The sequence below is a fragment of the Carassius auratus genome, chromosome 43 (genome assembly GCF_003368295.1).
Source record: "Carassius auratus strain Wakin chromosome 43, ASM336829v1, whole genome shotgun sequence".
NCBI lineage: Eukaryota > Metazoa > Chordata > Actinopteri > Cypriniformes > Cyprinidae > Carassius > Carassius auratus.
Window position 1 is genome coordinate 3,304,423 of NC_039285.1, and position 23,163 is coordinate 3,327,585.

A 23,163-nucleotide genomic window follows, 5' to 3' on the forward strand; every position below is an offset into this window, starting at 1 on the left:
ACACAAAAACTGGATTTGGCACTGTTGTTTCTTGGTTAATACTATTTTTTGCATAGGTTAAAGATACTATGCTGAAATCATATAGGCAAATAGTCATCTGGTTTTGGAAATTTATATGTGGACTAAACTAGCTGCCTTAAACCCAGTTGAAACCTTAGACATCTGCCAACTGAAGTGGCTATCCAGTACAAAACTGACGTGGTCTACTAGGGCCCTGTCATTGAGATACAGTGCTGTCTTAACTTCCTTTGACCCCTGTCCACTCGACACCTCCATTGCCCAAAGAGAATGGCTGCTCCCTGAGAGAATAACATAAAACAATATTAATTCACACTTATAGATGTAATTCGCTGTTTAGTACATCTTACATCAACTGGAAAAATTATAGATCGAATATAGCAGCTTATGAAAAAATGTAGCCCCTTCTCACTTCTCATAAAATTAGCTAATGAATGCAGGCTTAATTTGCAGCAGGAAGACATGGCTCTCATCATAGTTGGATGTTTTGTAGTATTGCAAACAGGACCTGATATTACAATTAGGACACGTTATTCTCTTGCAATGCAGCATTAAGGGATATGCAGTGCTCTCTGATAAAAAAAAAAGCCCTCTAAATCATAAATCACAATTTTTTTTTTTTTTTTTTTTTTTTTTTTGTGTGTTAAAAAAAATATAACTTACTGAGTGAACAGGAAGAGGCGATCATGAGGAAGACTGAGGAAAGTGCTGCAGGTCCCCATGATCTCCAGCAGGTGGTGCAGTTTCCTCACTCTTATCACCTGCTCCTGCAGGTCCACCTCTGTGTCCAAGCAGTAAATTACAGATAAAATGTATAAACCACCCCAGTACATGCTAGTATTCACCTAAATAAAAAATAAAATTAAAAAATAAGTGTTTCCAACCAAATAGTTGAGAGTTGTAAGTTCCTTTCCTAGAAAAATAATAAGGAGAATTAACTCTTAATTCGTTATTTAGTAGATTACTCAAATAAAAAGCTTAAAAAATACCGGATCAGACATCAGCTCCTTGTTCTGTTCTATTCCGCTATCATCGAGTCCATCATTACATCATCAATAACAGTATGGTATGGTAGCACAGACAGCCAAACAAAGCATCCAAGATCATGGGGAAACCACAGCCTTCAGTCGATTCCCTCTATACATATCGGACTGTAAAGCGGGCAAAGAAAATCATCTCTGACCCCTCACATCCAGCGAACCACCTTTTTCAGCTCCTTCCCTCGGGGAGGCGCTACAAGGTCACTCTCTACCAAGACCAAACAGCTTTTTCCCCATAGTCATCAGGACAATATAATATAGTGTTAAACATTTCTCTATCTAGAATAAATGTATTGTTTTATAATAGGAGTCAATTATTTGTTTATTACAGGAAAACCATTGTTATTGTTAACTATTTAAAATACAATTCATTCATTGAAATAAAGCTGAAACAACATAACATATACTTATTAGATGACAGACTTAAACTTAAAATGCTTGAATGAAGAGACTTCAAATAAGCTGAAATACTAAAATGACAACAACTAAAATTATTAACAAATAACAAAATTACTAAAACCTTAAACTAAAATTAAAAGACACCTAAAAATATAAAAACAAAATCTAATTCACATAAATTGTATTAGAACACTGAAATTGCACTGTATAGGAAACACAATTTATTTCAAACACTCACCAGAAGGAACTCCATCTCTCTGTAGGTCTGATACAATAGACTCCTTACGCCTCCAACTGTTACTTTAATATTCTGTAAATAGCATTAGCAAAAAAAAAAAAAAAAAAAAAAAAAGCAGACAAGGGAGGACACTCCAAGACTTTCTACACATTGTTCCACGTGAGACTCGCTATCACACTGCTCTGGGACTCAAACATAATGCTCACCTCTTTTAAGGGGCAAAACAGGTTGTACTGTGCATAGCCTTTGGTTGCCACCTGAAAGAAAAAAATATATAAGTATCTTAACAGACACTTAACATTGAGAAACCTATAGGAGCTAAATGACAAAAAATGATTACTGTAGAAGGACGATGTCTTTTCTCGTGCTCTTGTTTTAGCTCATCCAATGTGGACCTGAAATGCATAGTCTCTGTTTACAAAGAGTAATCTTTTTATGGGTACTTATCTCTTTAAGTAATGAATTAGTAAGAAATGAGGACTGCTACCTTTGCAGCTGACTGTATACAGTTTGACACCGCTGGTTTTGCTCCCACTTTAGACAGTTTTAGCAGAGTCCCTGGGGCTTCTACCCAGAGCATGTTGGGGTTATGAGCCATGGTGTACCACGACAACAGCTGCCTAGTTAAAGAAAGGGAGTAAAAATAATTATTTATTATTGTGCTCAGCCTTCGTAAGGGAAAAATAATTCTCCAATCATACTAAGAAGCAGCTTCTTTCAGATTGCTTTCATGACAGAGAGAGGCTGAGGTCCTAAATATTGCTCCACTTTAAAGAGTTTCAGCTGTAGTTTATGTAGCTTCAGGTTCACACTTCGGCTGCTTTTCATTGAATAGGTTCACAAGTTATGTAATGTTTATTGTTAATAAGAATAGCACATGATGGAGGGCATCACAAATTGACTTACTGCTTTCTCACAGACAAAGATAGGCTGGTTTCCACTGACTATGTCTTGCAAAAGCTTTTCCTTCTCCACCAGTAGTACTGAAATATCATCCTGAAATAAATAAATACATTTTAACACGCATGACTAAACATATTTTCTATTAATGTTCTATTAATCTTTTATATTGCTTCCATATTAGTTTTACCATATACGTGCAGTTATCTTTATTTTCATCTTGACGCAACCTAAACAAGCAAGGGAAGAAAACTTAATAATAACATATCAATTACACATTCGTGTACACATATATACTGTAAGCAGCAAAACATGAAAGATCTGCTAGTTATTCGAGTTCAGTCAATCGTTATAGAAAATAAAGTTTCAATAACTCACTTCAGAAATTTAACAAATGCGTTGGTGTCCGAAACTATTTTGGATCCCATTCCCCCCATTTAAAAAAAAAAAAAGGATGTAAGTAATAAATTATTTCCGTTTGAATTAAAACCTGACAGGATTTGCGCCTACAGTGAGCCTAATGTAAGTTACGTCATGAGGGTTATCTCGCAAACGTCCTTTTGTCACACATTTCTTTAAAAAAACATCTAAACTTTATTACAGTATAATTTAAAATAATTATTAATTTAATGAAATGCTGAAAAAAATATTTGAATAAATTACTTGAAAGTAGATCCATATGACCCATCCGCCAGCTTCCACTGCTTAAATAGTGCCTAAACATGCTGCCACGTGTATTATTTAATCGCATGTCTCTTGTTGCAATTCATTGTCATTAAAATAATAAATGATGCAAACTAATCTTATAACTTAATCAAGATCATATTTATAAAAGTAAGATTTTGACTTAAATAAAGCACAGACTTGGGCGGAAATGACATATGTCGGATGGATATGCAAGTGACGGTGGAGTGTTTTATTCTTCCTTTTCTTCCGTGGCCGCCATCGAGTTAGGAGCGTGGTTCCTGGCGAGCCGTGAAAATTTATTATAATGGTGAGCGCAGTGAATGTTTTTTTCACCGCCTTAGGTGCGTTTTTAATAAAGCTTTTTCGTTACATTGTTTTACGTTCATGTTAGTCATCACTTGGTAGTTTTTCGATGAAAATATCACCGCTTAGCCACTATGCTCGCACTATAGCGGCTACAGGAGCCATTTTGAGAACGGAGTGTATACACGTGTAGTCATGATTTGGCAGATAACTCCGTTTAGGGGTTATTACCTCGAAATTCAGTTGCTTTTGTAAATTATTACTACCGTATTCAGTTATTTTATAAAACCTGATGTGTTACCTAAACAGAAATTAACAGCTTTGCGATTATATGTAAGGACATGTCAGCTTATGTCTTATGGCCTAGTTATACGAATGAACGGAGGCCCTTCAGTTTAGGTGTGCAATAGACAAGGTTTGAAGTGATTTTAGTCTTTAATTCATTTTCATGAAAGTAAAAAGAAAATTTAGAAACAAAGGAAGACATAAAAGTTACAGCAACCATAGGATAAGTAAATGATATCACAGTTAAAAAAATTTCACTAATGGGCAGCAGTGTCCTACTTCTAGCTAAATTATTTACATTTTTTATTTATTTTTATCTGGTACTCTTGCTATGATGGTGTAATTTGCGTCCTACTCTGTGTTCAGTGACAGTTGCCTGCTGTCTCATGCTGGCACAGATGGTTGAAGAAAAACAGAGACTGAGCAAGATTAAGTGTTGTAATTGATGAATAAACTAAGTAAGTGTAGATATGAGTAATTCATATTTCTGTTTCTGTTGTTTTAGGCTTGTGCCCGACCATTAATCTCGGTGTACTCTGAGAAAGGGGAGACATCCGGCAAAAATGTGGTTCTGCCTGCAGTGTTCAGGGCTCCCATCCGCCCTGATGTTGTGAACTTTGTGCATACCAACATGCGCAAGAACAAGCGCCAGCCCTACGCTGTCAGTGAACTGGCTGGTGAGTGTTGATTGAAATCCCCATTGTTGAAATGTAATTTCAGTGATGATATTCCACTTCGAGGTCCGTGTTTCTGACAACTGATTATGCTGGAAGTTCTGAGAGGCATTTGTCTGTCCGTCATATATTTTATACTATGGTATGACATGATCAAATATAACTTGAAGATATGTGTTGTTTCAGGTCACCAGACCAGTGCCGAGTCGTGGGGCACAGGAAGAGCCGTTGCCCGTATCCCTCGTGTGCGCGGTGGTGGCACCCATCGCTCCGGACAGGGTGCTTTCGGAAATGTATCCTGAACTATCGCAATATTTACTTGAAAAACTTGTCAAATCTTCATTATACGCATCCTTTGCCATGATGGTGTAATTTGCGTCCTACTCTACGCACAGCGACAGTTGCCTGCTGTCTCATGCTGGTGTGGAAGGCTGACGAAAATCAAGTCTGAGCCGGTTCACAGATGTGTACTTAAAAATTAAGTCCTGTTCACACAAACAGAAATGTTCAGTATAAAAACTTTTTTTTTTTTTTTTTTTAGTAAACATCAATAGGTAAATACAGTGCTTATCTCAGTTACTACGTTAAGATACTACCTGTTTTCAAACAGCTGCTCAGAATTTTTTTTTCCGCTATGGTATTCATCAAATATCTCCTAAAAGAAGAGCACAGAGACATGAGGCATGTGACGGAGCAAATCAATGGCTAGTTTTCTTTGCAGTGTATTGGAAAAGAGATTAGAACCCCTTTCTATGAAGAGAAAGTCAGTTGCTGATTCAAATCAAGATGCTTATTGCATCAAGATTTTTGCACTGAATATTTACCTTTGTGTGAACAGGCCTTTCGTGTGAAATATTAACCTTGACTCCACAGTAGATGTGTCGTGGTGGCCGCATGTTTGCCCCCACAAAGACCTGGCGCCGTTGGCACCGCAGGGTTAACGTTAACCAGAAGCGTTATGCCATCTGCTCTGCCCTGGCTGCCTCTGCTCTGCCCGCTCTCGTCATGGCCAAAGGTGAGTGAATACATTGTGTCCAGAGCTTCATAATCCTTTCATTTTCTACTAGTTGGGGTCTCCCTGGAGCCCTTATAAGGACAGTGCCTGTCTGCACTGTATATATGATGTGGGTTGCCACCTATTGGCATTCTGCTGTCAATTCAGTGCAAAAGAAACCTCAGTTTGCAGAAGGGGTGAACCAAACAGTTGGTTTTTCCCTTTCGAAGGCTGGGCACAGCATTAAATATAGAATATTTGAGGTTACATTTAAAAAAAATTGTTGTCTTCCTGACTTGTAACTAGGGTTGGGTACTGACCGAATTGAGTAAGTACTACAGAGTGCCATTTCACATTAAATCAATCAGTGTTCGATTTCGGTACCTGAGAAGGCGTCTGGGCGCATGCGCTGCAGAGAGAGAGAGAGACATGTCACCCCGCTACTCGTTTAAACAGCACACAGGGCATGCCCAAATGTTCTGAAGTGTGGTTCCATTTCTAGGACCGAATGGTGGTTTCTGCAAAAATGTGGACAGGATCATGGAGTCAATTTTTTTTAAATGGAATTTACTCATAATTCTTATGGACGAAAGAAAGGTCTTCCACTTAAAAAAATAGTCTGTTAAAATTAAAATGTAAAAAGATGGTTTAAATATGAATCCTGCGTGTTCTGCTTGCCTCTGTATGTATGAATGGCAGAAACGCGGTTTTGTTTGCTAGACAAATACTCAAGCACGTGTGATGCTCGTGATAATTTTCAGCTTCTGCGTCTCACTTTATAACGGCATGAACACAAACTTAATCTCCAGAGCTGCTGTGAGCGTCACTTTGAGAATTTGAACGCTTTGAGAAAAATAGCATCATCATATTGTGTACACACAGAAACTTTCTGGAAACCTGTCAAAATAAAAGTACAGTTTAACTTGAAACAGAAATGTATTACTCTTGTATTACTCGTTACATTACATTACTAAGTAAGGACATGTCAGCTTGCATGTTATGACCTAGTTTTACGAATGAACATAGGCCATTCAGTTTAGTGTGTGATAGACAAGGTTTGAAGTGATTTTAGTCTTTAATTCATTCTCATGAAAGTAAAAAGAAATTAGAAACAAAGGAAGTCATAAAAGTTAGAGCAACCAAAGGATAAGAAATTTATTACTCTTGTAGTACTTTTGTACTGTAATGTATATCTTTTAAATATTTCATTTTCTATCAAATTTAAATACAATTAAATTTTAAAAAAGTATAAATTAACACCATTATTATGTTTTATTAATCACTTAATTGTAGGGGGGGGTTGTAGAGCCCTATAATTCAAAATGTTGAAATTGAGTCTTTTGGACTTATTTTTTCACTGAAATGGTTTTGTAATTACACCGAGTAAAGTACCGAAAAAAGGTACTGTGTGGGCACCAAAATTCAGGTATCGATTAAAATGTAAACCGTACCCAACCCTACTGTTTCAGGTCACCGCATTGAGGAGATTCCTGAGGTCCCACTTGTTGTTGATGATAAAGTTGAGGGATACAAGAAGACTAAGGAGGCTGTGCTTTTGTTGAAGAAGCTTAAGGCATGGAACGACATCAAAAAGGTGAGCTACTGTCAAACTGACTGAAAATGTTTTTACGTCTTTTACATCAAAAGTTTTACCAACAAAACTCTTTGATGCATATTTCTGGTCTCTAGGTTTATGCTTCTCAGCGTATGCGTGCTGGTAAAGGTAAGATGAGGAACCGAAGGCGTATCCAGCGTAAGGGACCATGCATCATCTACAACGAAGACAACGGTGTGACACGAGCTTTCAGAAATATCCCTGGTACGAGCTTCGCATGAACACATGATGATATCCACTTCTGGTCCGTGTTAATGAATCCTGTGTTTCAGTGGAAGTTCTGATCCCTAACTGTAGGGATGTAACGATTAACCTTGAGCAGGTTGGAAATAATTGAAAGTGTATGTTTTCATATCGGTTGGGATGCCAAACAAATCACAATACAATTGGAGTAGGAGTTTATATGAATGTATCTCTTTTGAGGGGAACTGATTGTCTTTAGAAAAGTTTACATGGTATTTTTTCATCTTACCTCTGAACAGTGCATATTAAAGTATTGTTCCTAAGCACAGCTCTGCTTTGTTTACAGCGTTAACCCAGGAAACACTATCATTGCTGTTCATAAGTGACACCTGTTGTCAGAGAGTGAATTTGCGTCTCATTCTGCTCGTCTGCCGTTTCGTTCCTAAAACTAATGCAAGATGATTGTTTTTGCTTCAGATTTCAAAATTATACAATCTAATTTAGATTAAAAGCTGCTCATGCTGCATGTATGCAGCATCTTTGTTTGGATCCTGATTAAAATGCAGTGGTTGCCCCTTTATTTTAAATGGAAAGGGCACAGACAAAAATTGTGAGAAAATGGAATAGTGAAATCAAAATCATGAGTTGAGTGTAAATCGTTACATCCCTACCTGATAAAACAAAAATTGTTAATCTAGGTGGTTGCAAAATTATTAACCACATGTTCTCTTTTCCAGGCATCACACTGCAGTCCGTGAGCAGACTGGACCTGTTGAAGATTGCTCCAGGTGGACACCTTGGACGATTTTGCATTTGGACTGAGGGTGCATTCCGCAAACTGGATGACCTCTATGGCACTTGGCGCAAAGCCTCCTCCCTTAAAGTTGACTACAAGTAAGTTCCCTTACCCTTCGTTCTTGAGTTTGTCTGCTTGTGCTTTAAACAACAGTGATGAGCTTATACTTTGTCCGTGTTTATGAACACAATGATAATATAAGAAGTTCTGAGGGCAAAATAGTGTTCTGAAACCCCACTTGTTCAGATGCACACAAATATTGACCATTAACTTACTGCCTTATGTTTCAGCTTGCCCATGCACAAAATGAACAATACAGATCTGCACAGAATCCTGAAGAGCGAGGAGGTCCAGAAGGCACTTCGTCCTGCTAAGTAAGTTTTTGTTACTTTGATCTCCTATATTGCCATCATAATTGAAGTGATGAGATTCCTACTTCAGGTCCGTGTTTCTGACTAATGATTGTAATGGAAGTTCTGAGCCGTCTTGCTTAAAAATTCCAACTTATTTTTTAGTCTACAGTACAAGTAGAGTAACAAGATTTGATTATACAATTGCAGACACAAGATTCATCGCAGAGTGCTCAAGAAGAACCCTCTGAAGAACCTGAGAGTGATGATAAAGCTCAACCCCTATGCCAAGACAGCCCGTCGCCGTGCTATCCTGGCACACAACCCTGAAGTAAGTACCCTCCTGACCCACAAGTGTCATAAGTGGGATTACATGCTAAGCAATTTCTAAATCTTTGCATTTTGTGCAGATCAAGGCCAAGATGCTGAAATCCAAGAAGAAAAGGGTTGTGAAGAAAACCAAGGCCAAGAAGCCTGCAGCTGCACCTGCTCCAGCTCAAGCTTAGAGCTACTGAACAGACTATGGAGTTCACAAATAATTTTCAAATAAAACAGCTGTTGAAAATTCAGATAAATCTGTCCTTTTTAATCAACTGAATAACACTGCCACATTCAATCAGTTGTCATGTTAAATAAATCTTTTATTATAATATACAAGTTTGTATAAGTTATGACAGAGTTTCTCTCACTGAGTGAAAAGCTGTAAATTCACCATTAAAATAAAGCAAAATATTACAATGAAATATAACCACTTCAGGGGTAGCTGAGTGCAGTCATAAACCTTTAAATTAAGAGTTTAGAAAGTATAATAACATCATGATCATCGCAAGTTGGCATTTAGGAGGATCCCTAGCATTTAAGTTTTTGCGGTGTTATTTCAGCCTTTGATAACTTTTGCAATCAACATTAAAATTAGATTTTGTAGTACAAAAAAGTTTTTTTTTAATAGGTCTTATGGATGTTATCAAATCATTAACCACCAATATTTGGCAGAACAGATTTCAAGCGACCCCCGGAGGTGTGATGCATCGTTAATTACAGCAGTGTTCTTAATACTCAAAACAACATCTAAAATAAGAAGGGGTGTATTCTGGAGGCAATGGTTTGCTGTTGTCCTCTGGACTGACAGGCAGGGTGGATCTGGAGATGGTGAAGATGAAGCACTAATGGTTGGCTTAAAAAAAGATGGCTGCTCTCACACTCCCACACTGTGAGTTGGAGTGGCTGGCTGGTTTAGCCCAATGGTGCTACATAACCAACTAGCAAAGTCAACTTCCTCTGCCTCTGAGTTCTTTATGAAGGGATGGACCTGAAAAAATTACAAGATATATGAAGTGTTTTCGTAGGAAAAATATATTTATAAGGACAGAACATAATTTTTCCTACCGTCAGTTGCTTGAGGTCTGCTCTTTCTGCTGGATTTTTGATTAAACTGTGCAAAACACGGACAATCAGTGAGCCACAGAATTAAAAATGTCAATATAATGGTCTGTCTAGAATAGAGACACTAAGAGGACACGGTGATGAAAAAAAATATTAGATGAGACTACTTTTTTTTTTTTTTTAATCTCTTGCAGTTTTGCATTTCACTGAGAAACCGAATTCTCTTGCAAAAGTTATATGAGCAAATGCAAAGTTTCCCCAAGAAAGCATCACAAAATGTAATTTTTGAGAAAATTTTGGAGCAACCATTAACTCTTTCAGAGGAATGTGATACTTTTGTGAGAAAACAGCCATCACAATGTCCAATTAGGGTCTCTACAGTACAGCAACAGTTTTCAAACTGGTTTTAGTTCAACCACAAGATGGGGCAGCAAGCACCACTGCAGAAGAATCTGTCCAAAGTTTCTTTAACTTCACTCTGCATTTTTATCAGTATGCCTCTTGCCTAGGTGAAATACAGTGCAGTTTTTGCTTACCATTTGTTAACAAAGTCTTGAAATTCTGCACCAAATATGCTTGGTAGCTTGGGAGGTGGCTAAAAAAGAGAAACGGTTCCATTACGTTTAAATGAAGCAGCCAATAAATCCTCACTTTAATTAATTCACTGCCATAAAATAGTTCAGTAATCCTTTAAGTACCACAGAAAGCTTACTTCATTGACAATATAGTCAAGCAGCTCAAATATAGCCATGGGTGGTCTGCTGTCTGGACCGTTTGCTGATAAGACAAACACAAAAAAACTATTATGTAATGGTTATTATATATTTTCAGAAACAACTCTAAAATAACGTCATTAGTTTCTCCAAGCGTTCCCACGTTCTTGCCCACAGGATAACAAAGACACTCACAGCTGCCGGGTCGACCAGGGGGCCTGGGTTTAGGAGAGGCGTCGCTGGCCGAGGGGTCACCCTCAAGGGGCTGACCAAAAATTTGCTCCAGCTCTTTGGCATCAGGTGGTGGGATAGGGAAGCGTCCGATGGCCATCTCCACCAGAGAGAGACCCATGCTCCATATGTCAGACTGGACAGAGTAGTGAGTCCCTTGAAGGCGTTCGGGCTAGGACGAGGATCATAGAAAGAGGAAATTAACATTTTATACAGGAAACAATGTGATGAAAAACAGGAGCCTGAACAAACAAGTAACCGCCCAGAGATACTCCAAATCAAACATCCAAGGAATCAAGAACTGGCTGAAAAGGTCCTGGACACCTTGTTCAGATATATGGCATTGTGGATTCTATCAAATACCAATATATATATATCGTCACTGAGCACAAAATGAAGCTTCTGCCATGGCAATCCCAGTTCTCAGACCTGAACCCTGTAGAAAAAGAACTGGGTGAAATGAAGAGGAGAGGCACCTCTGCATTTGAAAGATCAGCAGTGATTCTGTATGAAGGAATGGTCTCTGATCTCTTGTCAGGTTTTCTCCAACCTCATCATGCATTATAGGAGTAGACTCAAAGCTGTTATCTTGCCAAATTGGAGGGTGCAAAATGTATTAAATAAAAGGGGGCCAATAATTGTGGCAAGCGTGTATTGGAGAAAAACATTTATTTTATAATGAGATTTTCCAGTTTTCAATTGTTTCACTTTAATGGAAGGTTAGCCATTTGTGATAAAAAATAAAAAAAAATGAAACATCAAAAGGATGAACAATGCAGATTTATTTTCACAGCCAATAATCTAATAATTCTGATTATAAAACTGTGTATGTCGTTAAAGCTGCAGTTGGTAATTTTTGACGCTCTAGCGGTTAATACACAGAACTGCTTGCGTCTTGCGGAAGAACATCGTAGCCGGAACTACTTCTCTCTGTTTATGTCTATGAAGAATCACAAAGGTACTGGGTTACTCCGCGGCGGTATCCCCGAAGCAATTTAAAATAGTCCGAATATAAACACTTATTATAGGTGCACCCTAGTGATTCAGGACAAGCTAAAAACACGGTTTGGAAAATGGATTCATGGTGTACTCGCTTATTATATACATTTTTCTACATTTTGAACACAAACAAAGTTACGGACCGCAGCTCTGATTGGTTGTTTCTTAACGGGAGCGATGGAGTTTCTGCAAATGGCAATAGGACCACTGGGAGGAGCCAGAGGAGCTTGATTTCTTCACAGATTATCTGTCTCATATTCTACTGTCAGGACATAATGACAATTTTAACAAATATGTAAAAAATATATTTTTACAAAAGTTACCTACTGCAGCTTTAATTATATATATTATATGAATTTAACATGGATCATTTTCAAATATATTAACAAATATATTATATTACAATGGTTCACTTTTTAAAAGATAATTTAATGGGATTTCAGTGAGACGATTTGCTAGTACTGGTATTTTTGTTGGGAATGTAAACTTACAGACATGTAGGACCTGGTGCCCACGAATGAATTGGCCATGGAGTCAATGAGCTGTCCACTCACACCAAAGTCACACAGCTTGATCTCACCACGCGAGTTCACCAGTATATTAGATGGCTTTACATCTGCAAGACAAGGACAAGGTCTTCCCTTCAGTAAATACAGTGTCAACAGAACAAGTAAAAGAGTTTGCGATAACATGCACACCATTCACCTCTGTGCATAATCTTGTGCTTCTCCCGCAGGTAGGACAGGCCTTTTATCACCTGCATGAATGGAAAGGAAACAGGTCCATAAACATTAAGCGCTGTGCTTTACCATCGCCTTCTAGAAACTGTCTATTAAAGACCATTGGGGATATTGTTGTGAAAGTTTTGCAGAGATACCAACCGCAATGCTAACTTTGCCCAGTATTTGTTCTGGGATCTTGCCTGCTTTTTTCAGGCACTGGTCCAGGGAGCCACCATCCTACAGTAAAAGATTTTGATGGAGAAATATTCAGCAATACCTATATAGCACTTATAAAAGCAAAGTCAAGTGTTTTTAAGGATACTGGAATGCTAAAATGAAATACATACATATTTTTGAAAGAAGTATCTTATGTTCACCAATGCTGTATTTATTTGATTAAAAATAAATTAGTTTTTTTTTTTTTTTTTTTACTTTTTCATGATTATTTGATGAATAGAAAGTTCAAAAGAACAGCATTAATTTTACATAGAAATCTAAACATTTTACATACCCTTACTGTCAATTTAATTAATCCTTGCTGATTCATTTATTTAAAAACAAAATGACTGACCTCAAATTATCAAACAGTAGTGTAGAATATATTATATATGTATGTATATAAATACCAGTACATAAACAATATATATATATATATATATAGAGAGAGAGAGAGAAATAGGTAAACACACATTTTCTTCTGTTTTATGTTTGACCCTTAGAGAGGACAGTACCATGTTCTCCATACAGATGCTGATCTCTCCATCACTGTAGAAAGCGCCGTAGAAGCCCACTATGTAGGGAGAGTTACACTCATGCAGCACCTGCAGCTCTCTGATGATCTGATTCCTTATCGCTGGCTTGATCTCTAGGTGGATCAACTGCATGAAAATAAGAAAAATAGGACTATATTACAAGAAGAAAAAAGTGGAAATCTATTACTTTTAATTAAAAAAAATTATACAATTAAGAAACTTCTGCTTATTTTTCTTCATATTGATGTTTTTACATTCAAACTTATGTTTACCTTGTTTTGATTTTGTCTTTATAAGTGCAGTGCAAAGCATAATGCTAAAGCCTTCATCTGGTTCTCTCGGTACCAGGCAGCGCTTCTCTCTGTAATTGCCAGGGTGGCTGCATTTTATAGTTAACTGACAAGGAGTTGCTTCTCTGCATGCAAACTATCAATTCTTTGTTGCATGTATGCTGTAAATGAGCTGTTTGGAGCTTGTGTGTTGATCTTGGATCTTAGGTGGTCTTGTATAAAAGGATAATATGTTTCATCGCCCTATAGTGAACTAGTGATATTTTTGGCTCAAAAGAAGATTTCTTTCTTGTGCAAGGTTGCCAGGAAAAGTGTCATTTGACTCTAAAGGAAGAACTATTGAGTCAAGTGCAATTAGCCTCAATACAAGTATTACATGTGCAATAAATGTCACAGGATCCATTCTGCATGCTAAGAACAGAATGGCATGCCTTATTGCTGTAATGTCTAACTTCTTCCGATCTATATTGTAGAGGCAGTACTAGATCTGAGGCAGCTCTAAAACTGCATCTGATTGATTGAAGGCTTGTAATGACAATAAATGGACTTCAATGACCTTTCTTGCAAGCTTGAAGCTGAAACTAACATCATCCCTGGATGTAGCACATTGCTTTATCATAACTTACCTTCCTGGCCATGATGAAGCCTGAGGGTCTGTGTAAGACCTTGAAGACCACTCCTCCATTGCCTGCACCCAACTCACAAATCTTCTCAAAGTCATCATCTTTTAACTCTCCGACCTTCTGCTTCTGGGTGAGGAAAGCCTCCAGGCGTTTCTTCTGCTGCTCATCCAGCTCCAGTTCTTCCAGTTTCTTTTGCAGAGCTTCCAGATTGGTTCTAACACAAACACAGACAGAAAATTAATACATTTTGTGAAACTAAACGGATCGATCTATACTTCAACACAGCCAAGACGGTCTACAGGGCTCCTCTCTGTTTTAATAATCAGTGAAGCAATTTTTTAAATATATATTTTTTCTTAAGAGATAATTATGCTAAATGATCAAAAAGTCTTATAAAAGGCATTTTTAAATAGGACAAAAATACAGTCACTATCACTTTGTCATTTTTGAAACTACAGTCCTGTGTTGTTATTGTTTTGTTAACTGAAATTCTTTGAAAAGCTGAAATGAAAAGTAAGTGGTGGGAAGGTTTTATAACACCTTCTTCCTAAAGCTCTGTCTGAGGAAACAGGGAGTTCCTCTAAGCATACGAGCCTTTCCCATGGCCCTGGTGTCATGGTGATGTATTTCCTTAGCTTTCCGCTGGAAGAGCAAACTTCCATGATCCTCGGCTCTCCATCCTCTCTGCATCTCCTCCAACACTCCTCCGTTCTTTACTGTTGCATAACTGCATTTACCAAGTGGAATCTTCTTCAGGAATCAAATGAATCTTCTTGTGTGCTCGAATGAACCTATTAAAAGCTTTATGATTCAGATACTGATACTATTTAGGAATTATTTATCCCTGATGTTGGGTTTTTCTGCAGCTTGTGTTCCAGCCGAAAGAAATACCCAAAGCTTTGGTGTCACACTTGCTGCAAACATCTCATGCTGTATCTCCAAATGAATGTTTCAGGATGATCGGACACCATGAGCCTCAAGGGCTTTTAAACACTGAGCCAATTCAGATGTAAAACAGGTTGTCCTGCTCTTGAACAATGTTTCAGTCCACGACGAGTGAGACTCACACATAAATGAACATCTAAGCTTGCTGATCAGTCTGCAAAATATCACAACATGTTTAGCTCCAGGACTGATGCCACGATGCCACGTGGATGAGAAAAGCACTCCAAGATGTCTTTGTGTTATCTATATGCAGAACGAGGAGAAGTGTTTTCATTTTTGACAGCAAGGCCAGATATAACCATGGTTACGAGGCTGCTGTGTGGGTGGAAGTGGGTGGAGTGGGCACGCTGTGGTGGAGACGTGATAATAGTGAAGGACGCAGAAGATGCCAGAGTGGATAAAAATGCTTCACAACTCAAACCTTGTGTTGCATGTAGGAGGCCATATCCAGAGTGATTTCAGTCAGTGTGAAGAGCCACAGTCACAGAGGATATTAAGCTCACAAAAGAGCTCTACTGTTAGCCTGGCCAAACCATTAGTTCAAACCAAAATGATATAATGCAGAACATAAATTACTGATTTATAAATTGCATAACAGCAAACTGGTTTATGAATTTGTAACAGAATGCTGCATTTGAACAAAAATACAGTAAAATCAGAAATACTGTTAGTCACATGATCCTTCAATAACAATCAATTCATCAAAAAATAATTGTAAAAATATTTAAAATATTAAGTTTGCAAGACAAGTATGTTTTTTTCTGATGTTTCCCCCCAAAAAATGTGTCATTACCATAGATAGATTGTATAAAAACAGGTTTTAGCCCATTTTAATTGTTCTGAAATCTGTGTTTTAAAATTAAAATTCAACATCAAGAAGAGCATCTAATAAAATCAATTCATAACATTTTTAAAATGTATTGAAATCTTAATCATTAATTATATATTTTGTAAAATACATATAAACAATAATGCATTATTTTTTTTACAGATCCTAAAAAATGCAAAACAGTGTTCATTCCAAGGGTGTTTTTCGCAACACAGTAATCACAGGGCCTCCAAAAAAAAAAACAACCACAACATATACTCCATCTATTAATGTAGGATGTAATGACAACGCAGCATGCTATGCTACAACAACTTGTATGAAAGTAATAAATAGTTTAATGCTTCTACTACACAGTAAATGATTTAGTCTAAACTTTGATCCACCATTATGTTTACATAAAAAGAGCACATTCTTTCTGAAGAAAGATACAAAAAGTTCATACAAGTGAAAAGTAAAGCTGTTCATAGATTTAGATTCAAACCCAGAAAAGCCTTTGAGGGCCCAAGAACAGTGCCGTATTTTCCGGACTATGAGTTGCACTTTTTTCATTGTTTGGCTGGTCCTGCGACTTATAGTTTGAACCCATAGACAGTAAAAGAAATGGACACAGCGACCCCATTGGAACTCAATTGAGACAAGTGAAGCCCTTGATGACGTCAGCAACCTGTCTGACAGATGTAAATCTGTAATGTAAAGTTATTCGCTGTCAAAGTGACGCCAAAATGAATGGGAGTCAATGGGAATGCTAACGCAAGTGAAGTTCTGCTACAAGATGGCGGCACGCGTCCGATTTCAACTTCCGGTCGACTTCCTTGCCGCCTGTTTGAACCGAGAGAAATGAACCAAGAGAAAACATTACCATCTACAGCCACGAGAGGGCGCTCTATGCTGCTCATTGCTCCTGTAGTCTACCACTGAGCAGCATTAGAACGCCCTCTCGCGGCTGTAGACGGTCATGTTTTCTCTTGGCGCTTGGTTCTAAATAAATGCGACTTATAGTCCAGTGCGACTTATATATGTTTTTTTCCTCGTCATGATGTATTTTTAGACTGATGCGACTTATACTCAGGTGCAACTTATAGTCCGAAAAATACGGTACTTAAAAAAATGACTTCTCTAACTTTTTTTTTTTGTTTGTTTGAAATGTGTGGATACAGTATGATCAAGCACAGGAATTAGGTGATCAGCTTCACATATCATGCACTGAAATGTGGATGTAAACACCAGGGAACACCAGGATCAGCTGAGTTCAGACAGAAGCAAACCATTTTTCTCTGGGGAGGAACACAAAACCAGAGATTATGTTCTGTGGTCAATATTTAACTTCATTTCATAAATCATTCCTGTGAATGATATACATCTGTGTTGTCATCCTGTAAATCCTCAATTTAAACAGATCTCAGACACAAACATATTACAGGCAGAGAATTAGGGAACAGGTATAGGGAATGTCAGGGAATTATCAAGTTCTTCTTGATGCACTCTAGCAGCATTCATACACCCAACAGCACTCTTACGTTAAATGGAGAGCAGCAGATGGTGCCATGGTGTGTGTGTGGTGCGATTGTGTAACACAGTAACACTGTGTGGTTTCCTACTGATAATCTTGAAAAGTGCAGCACAGAGCTCGTGGGAAACAATAATGGCAGATGTACCGCTGCCAACAGAGAGAGATGAAACAATACTGGCAGGTTACAAAATTAGCATTGTCAAGTGCCAAATGCAAGGAAAACTGGCTTTGGTAGGTAAATAAAACAAGGTTACTATTAGTCCTTTGGAGAGCAACCTTTTTATCATCAAAACTTTATAGTTATCGTTCTTGGTGTGAATGGACCTGTAAGCCACCAAAACAAAAATATGAACAAGAAACTCACATCTGGTCTTAAAAAGCTTTTCGTTCATTGCTGTTAAAATAATATTTATGACTTCTGAATCAATACACTCTCTACTGGAGGCAGATAATCTTCCTGCATTACTCCTAATTTTCAAATCGCAAATGCATTAAAGAGGTGATACGTGTGTTTTCCAAGCGGTTAGCAAAAACTTTATATTAACTGCACTATTTGAAACAGGCTTGCCATGACAGATTTAAAGCAATGGCTTCTGGGAATAAAAAAAAAGTGTTGTCACAGTATTTAACATTCCACTGAGCCACTCTCAATAGCACTGACTTCCACAGGATTGAATCACCGCTATACAAACACACACACACACACACACACAACTCACACACACACATTCCAAAGCGAGCTCACCACAGCCTGTCCTGTTTTCTGTTTTACTGTCATTCTCCCAAATACCTCTTCTATCGTACTATAGCACAGCTAATTCTCACTATTTATGACCAAATAATAGCCAGATTCTATATACAAAGCTGCAACTTTATCCTAAACAATTAATAGTTTTTTAATGCCAAATGGAGAGATTAAAAAAGTGACTAAACTCTCAAGTGCCCTCGATTAAACAAGAGGCAATGACATGCACCACTGGCTCGGGCTGTGAGGACTGTCACTGGCCTGCCAAATGTGAAGCAGACAAACAAATTGATACTTTGCCGTCAATGGCATCTATATTTGGTGTTCAGTTAAAGTCTGTAATAATCACATATTGTGGTAAACTGGATGATTATACTTGGGCTCAGCGAATGATAACACATTTATTTACATTTCTGTTTTAGTTTAGGGACAACAAACTCTACCTGGATTCCTGGCCTCTACAAATTGTAAATACACAGACAACTCCAGATACTTTATCTCTCCTGTTCTGCTCCTGTAATACTTTATCCTGGGCCTTTATTTCTGAACAACATACTACAGAGAACAGCAGTGTTGTATTGGCAGCTCTGTCCATATGCAATAAGGCATTCTCTTTTTTCTTATTGGCGGGCACAAACAGCATGCACTTTTACTGTGTCAATTAGATATTTTTAAAAGCACAACCACTTATCACTAATACACACCACTTATTGTTGTGAATTCAATAATACACAATACAATATGGTGAAATATTTTAATAATTTAAAAGATCCATTTTCTATTTTAATATATTTTAAAATGTAATTAATTCTTGTGATGACAAAGTTGAATTTGCAATAGTAATTATTTCAGTCTTTAGTGTCACATGATCCTTCAGAAATCATTCTACTATGCTGATTTGGTGCTCATTTCTTGTTACAATGAAGGTGTTTTGACACACACACACACACACACACATATATACAGGCACAATGGCTTAAACAGATCTCATAGCCATAATCTAACGCATACTACAAGTATACTACATCTTCAGATGGCACAATACAGTTTAATAACACTCAAAGAGATTATTTGATAGGATGTTTAAAATCTGAAGGATATTTACTTTAAAATCACTTTACAAACTTAAAAAGGCACCCATTTCGCACAATGACCAATTTTTGCCATTATGTAAGTCAACTAATAATAATCACCTTCAGCTTACAGTTCATTTGTGGCCTTTATTATTCTGTTGACACTTAGAATCAACACACCCTCAACATGTTTTAAATATCCACACTAATAACAATTTAATGCCCACTCCAAGCAGATCTAGCACTGCCACAAGCAGCCCTGTTAGAGTCAATCCATAATCTGAATGAGCCAAACAATCCGTGAATGAAACGGCTCTGGTTTCATGAAGTCCTCTAACAGCTTGTTTGACATGAAATGACATCGTAAGACTCAAGCCCACTCACTCTGTGGCCCCGGTTCCGTTCACAGCGTTCCCGTCTGGAATTGGGTTCAGCTGAATCGGCTCTGGCTTCCTCCTTTTTTGCATGATGAATCCTAAAAGCTGGCTTCTCCGCAGTAAAAAGTAAAATTCAAACAGGAGCAATCTGATCCGCAGATCACACCAACGCACTCGCCGACAGAGCAGTGATGAATAAGCTATGAATAGCCTATCACACCCTACCAGTCGCTGTTTGCTTTACAATAAATAAATAAATAAAGACAGAATACCGTTAACGACAACCTCGCATGGCCTTCTGACATGTAGAATGAAGGCTGTTTCGAAGGATATAGGTTATTCAGTTGAGAAATTGAGTGTTTCTAGAGGTGGACGACAAGTAGAAGATGGGTACAGAGATTGTCTCTTACGTCATGAAAATATTTACATCTGTCTTCCGGACAGCATGAGCGCTTACGAACAATGACCCCATCTGCTGGTGGAAGTGCGCAATTGCGCAATTGCGCCGCATTGTTTTTATTAGGAAAGAAATATTAAGACATTACAACAATAATTGATCAGCATCCAGCCTTTTTATGTCTTTATGTATTAGAATACAGAACTTCTGTATATTACATTGCACGTTTTCAATTTCTATAGAGCCAGACCACCGATATAAAAAGCTTGTGTTGTTTTAATAGAAATGTAGTTGCCTGTGCTTGTGGTGAAGCGTGGTGATAGTAATCACATAACCAACACAATGTATTCTGCATTAGGCTATATATTGGTCAATCGTCTTACATCATTATCTCCTTAAAATAATGGTTGACTTGCTTTTTGTAGCTATAAGGAACATATGATTTCACATAAAACTTGTAACATACAATTTAACCAGTTTAGAATTATATAGATAACACATCATATCTGTTTAGAAAAGTTGTAAACATGTTCACATTGCAATCTCAGTGTCTTGGGTCATTTTATTATGCAAGATGGACCAGTAACCCAATGATGCCATTAATACAATACAATACTATCCCGACGAGGAAAAATAAATATCTATTACAAAAAGTACACTTATTTAGACCACATTTCGCAGGAAGGGCAACCAGCCCCATTTGGAGATTAAACATAAATTTATACAAATCTTCTCTACACTCCTCAAGGACATAAATCTGTCTGCAGCTTAGTAAACAGATGCATCTCCTATTCTCCTTCCAAATGGTTTCTTTCTCAGCATTTATCTATGTTTATGCCGGAACCAGACCAGTTATTGTGCTTTGTGGATTTAGCCTAATTACTTATCTCTGCTCATGCCATCCTTTCATCTGCTGTTTTTAGTGCCATTGTGGTTGATTTTATTCCTATATATCTTTTCCTATACTAATAATTACCATCTGTCCTCTGATGGAGAATGTCAGATGGAGAATTAATTACTCTAAGCTCAATCGTGCATTAGATAGGCCTAGAAAAATGTTTAGCCAACATTTCTGAATAAGACTGTAACTTCATCTATCTTGACTCTCAACAAATCGGCCTTGACAGAGAGATTGTGATGCAGTGTAAAGAGTCAACTATAGCCTTTTCTAACTGTATAATCATAATTTATCAGTAACTTACTCAACAATTTAGTGCAACAGGCAGATTTGCTCTGTCAGCTATTCTGATAGGCTCCCCTCTGTGATTTTATAAAAAGCAGATATGGATAATTACAGAATTTGCATTATGCAAGAAATCATGTCCTCTTAGGAACATCAGATAGGCTACTATTAAAATTGAAGAGCTGTCAAATTAATGATGCATAACAGTAAAAAACAGTAAGCAAAAACAGAAAATGATATTTATTAGCTGAAACTGATTCACTGTAATGAATTGTCTTGTAAGCAATTTTTATTCAAGACATGTTTGGGATCTTTGAATGACTTTATTTCCACAGAAAATCTAAGATATTTTATTGTCTGCATTATCCTGTCTTGTGGAGTTAGTAATGGCATATTATAAAGTTATCATGAAGGATCTGTTAAAGCATGGACCTAGAATACAGGCTAGCACTCTGCTCCTAAATTTTGGCTTTTATTTACTCACTGCAAACAGATGGATGATTGAAAAGAATCAATAAACGTAATAAAAAGTGCTAATATTATGTTAAAAGGATGGTGAAAAATGACCAGCCTAATCAACTCAATAACCTTAGTAAACTAGATTTATTTGATCATTTTATGCCACATTAAAGATATTGTGTAAAATAAAATTCATTGTAAAAAATAATTAAATGATCAAATGTTAAATTGATAAAAAACTGAGATTTTGTTATATTAATTAACATCTTTTTACCCACAGCTGTTTCTCTGCATTCAGTGTGAATTAAAAGTCAGTATAACACACTAATTTGCATCCCATATTTACTTCTGTAATATGTCAGGTTTTACACCATGGGGAATTGATTGGATGGCTAAAATGCACCACTCACATTGCAGAAATACCACAGAATGGCATATAATAGTCAATAAGTACGCAAATTGGGACGCACCTTATGTGACAGCTGGGTAAATGGGAGGGGTTGCGAAAAAAGAAGTGGATTTCGTAACTTCGGTCGGTTCAAAGGCTGCAAAAGATATTCAAAAATAAATACTGATGAAAAATCCAGACGAGAACAACAGGGGTTTGTAAACAGTGAGATTTGATTTTATGTTAACTTTTTATTATTATTATTTTTCATTGTATTTACTAACATTGTGGTTTTGCTTTAAGTGTGACACTGAAGTAAAAGTTCACCGAGAATTGTATTTTCTCCAAATAAAGGTAAATGTGTTCGCTAAGCGCTTGCAGCTTCAGCACCGTGCTCTCTGACGTCACGTGAGTTTTAAATGAGGCCGCGCGAGAGGCAGAAGCATTCGGCAACAGTGTCGGTTACAGAGGATGAGCCGCTGCGCAACGCTCTGACAGCACTAGCCTGAAAAGGCGAATGTTACAGTGAATTTTATCAAATACTCTCCCGGATTCTTCTTCAAGTAGTCTGCCATAAATTACCTACGAGAATGTGGAGAATTTTATTCTAGAGACGAAGACTATGGACGGACAGCAATCAGCGATTTCAGATCAGGGATAGTAAAACAGATAAGGAAAAGGTAACGTTATGTATTTTGTATTTCGCTCTTATAGCCTATAGTAATAACGTTACACTATAATCTGTAATAAAAATTTATTCAAAATATTGATATAGGCTACGCATTGTGTGGCTGAATCATACAAGCTGTTCAGTTAACTGAATGAGTATATATAGGCTAGCTGAATTTCTATTGCTGGATATAACGTTAGCTTTATTTACAAATGTTAACCTCAGACTGCTTTAAATGCAGTCTTTGAATATTATTATTCGAGAATAATTTCAGGTGATAGTTAAACCGGTCAATAAAGGTTCATATGGACATACAGGTTTCATTAACGATGTCTTAATACTCTTTTGCACTCTATAGCCTACATATAATAAATGTACAGCTGTTTTCATTC

General features: G+C 37.3%; 3 protein-coding genes, 7 non-coding genes and 1 pseudogene across 12 annotated transcripts in view; 9 read left to right on the forward strand and 2 right to left on the reverse strand.

Annotated features, from left to right (window-relative positions):
• Positions 1–111: 111 nt before the first annotated feature.
• LOC113061213 (protein zwilch homolog) lies at positions 112–3,023 on the reverse strand (annotated as a pseudogene).
• Positions 3,024–3,436: 413 nt separating this feature from the next.
• LOC113061452 (60S ribosomal protein L4-B-like) lies at positions 3,437–9,051 on the forward strand. The gene is made up of 10 exons (XM_026230574.1): positions 3,437–3,589; positions 4,376–4,547; positions 4,731–4,837; positions 5,421–5,559; positions 7,008–7,132; positions 7,228–7,357; positions 8,074–8,230; positions 8,423–8,506; positions 8,693–8,813; positions 8,893–9,051. Exons 1-10 carry the CDS (start codon positions 3,587–3,589, stop codon positions 8,986–8,988), a joined length of 1,134 nt encoding a protein of 377 aa, XP_026086359.1. The 5' UTR covers positions 3,437–3,586; the 3' UTR covers positions 8,989–9,051.
• Positions 4,198–4,296, forward strand: LOC113061917 (small nucleolar RNA SNORD16). Its single transcript, XR_003278469.1, has one exon. It is a non-coding gene; the product is annotated as a small nucleolar RNA SNORD16 (small nucleolar RNA).
• On the forward strand, positions 4,585–4,653 carry LOC113061913 (small nucleolar RNA SNORD18). The gene has a single exon (XR_003278465.1). It is a non-coding gene; the product is annotated as a small nucleolar RNA SNORD18 (small nucleolar RNA).
• On the forward strand, positions 4,901–4,998 carry LOC113061918 (small nucleolar RNA SNORD16). Its single transcript, XR_003278470.1, has one exon. It is a non-coding gene; the product is annotated as a small nucleolar RNA SNORD16 (small nucleolar RNA).
• Positions 5,651–5,781, forward strand: LOC113061919 (small nucleolar RNA SNORA35). Its single transcript, XR_003278471.1, has one exon. It is a non-coding gene; the product is annotated as a small nucleolar RNA SNORA35 (small nucleolar RNA).
• Positions 7,374–7,441, forward strand: LOC113061914 (small nucleolar RNA SNORD18). The gene has a single exon (XR_003278466.1). It is a non-coding gene; the product is annotated as a small nucleolar RNA SNORD18 (small nucleolar RNA).
• On the forward strand, positions 8,280–8,347 carry LOC113061916 (small nucleolar RNA SNORD18). Its single transcript, XR_003278468.1, has one exon. It is a non-coding gene; the product is annotated as a small nucleolar RNA SNORD18 (small nucleolar RNA).
• On the forward strand, positions 8,548–8,616 carry LOC113061915 (small nucleolar RNA SNORD18). The gene has a single exon (XR_003278467.1). It is a non-coding gene; the product is annotated as a small nucleolar RNA SNORD18 (small nucleolar RNA).
• Positions 9,048–20,087, reverse strand: LOC113061451 (dual specificity mitogen-activated protein kinase kinase 1-like). The gene is made up of 11 exons (XM_026230572.1): positions 19,682–20,087; positions 14,199–14,409; positions 13,262–13,408; positions 12,690–12,767; positions 12,514–12,565; positions 12,300–12,424; positions 10,774–10,981; positions 10,578–10,642; positions 10,402–10,460; positions 9,869–9,914; positions 9,048–9,791 (listed from the first exon to the last, which is right to left on the reverse strand). Exons 1-11 carry the CDS (start codon positions 19,762–19,764, stop codon positions 9,678–9,680), a joined length of 1,188 nt encoding a protein of 395 aa, XP_026086357.1. The 5' UTR covers positions 19,765–20,087; the 3' UTR covers positions 9,048–9,677.
• Positions 20,088–22,558: 2,471 nt separating this feature from the next.
• LOC113061453 (multiple epidermal growth factor-like domains protein 11) overlaps positions 22,559–23,163 on the forward strand; it is a 110,480-nt gene continuing 109,875 nt past the window's right edge. For all 3 annotated transcript variants that reach the window (XM_026230575.1, XM_026230577.1, XM_026230576.1), the window contains exon 1: positions 22,559–22,781. The gene's annotated coding sequence lies outside the window, so the exon portion shown is untranslated. The remainder of the gene's footprint in view (positions 22,782–23,163) is intronic.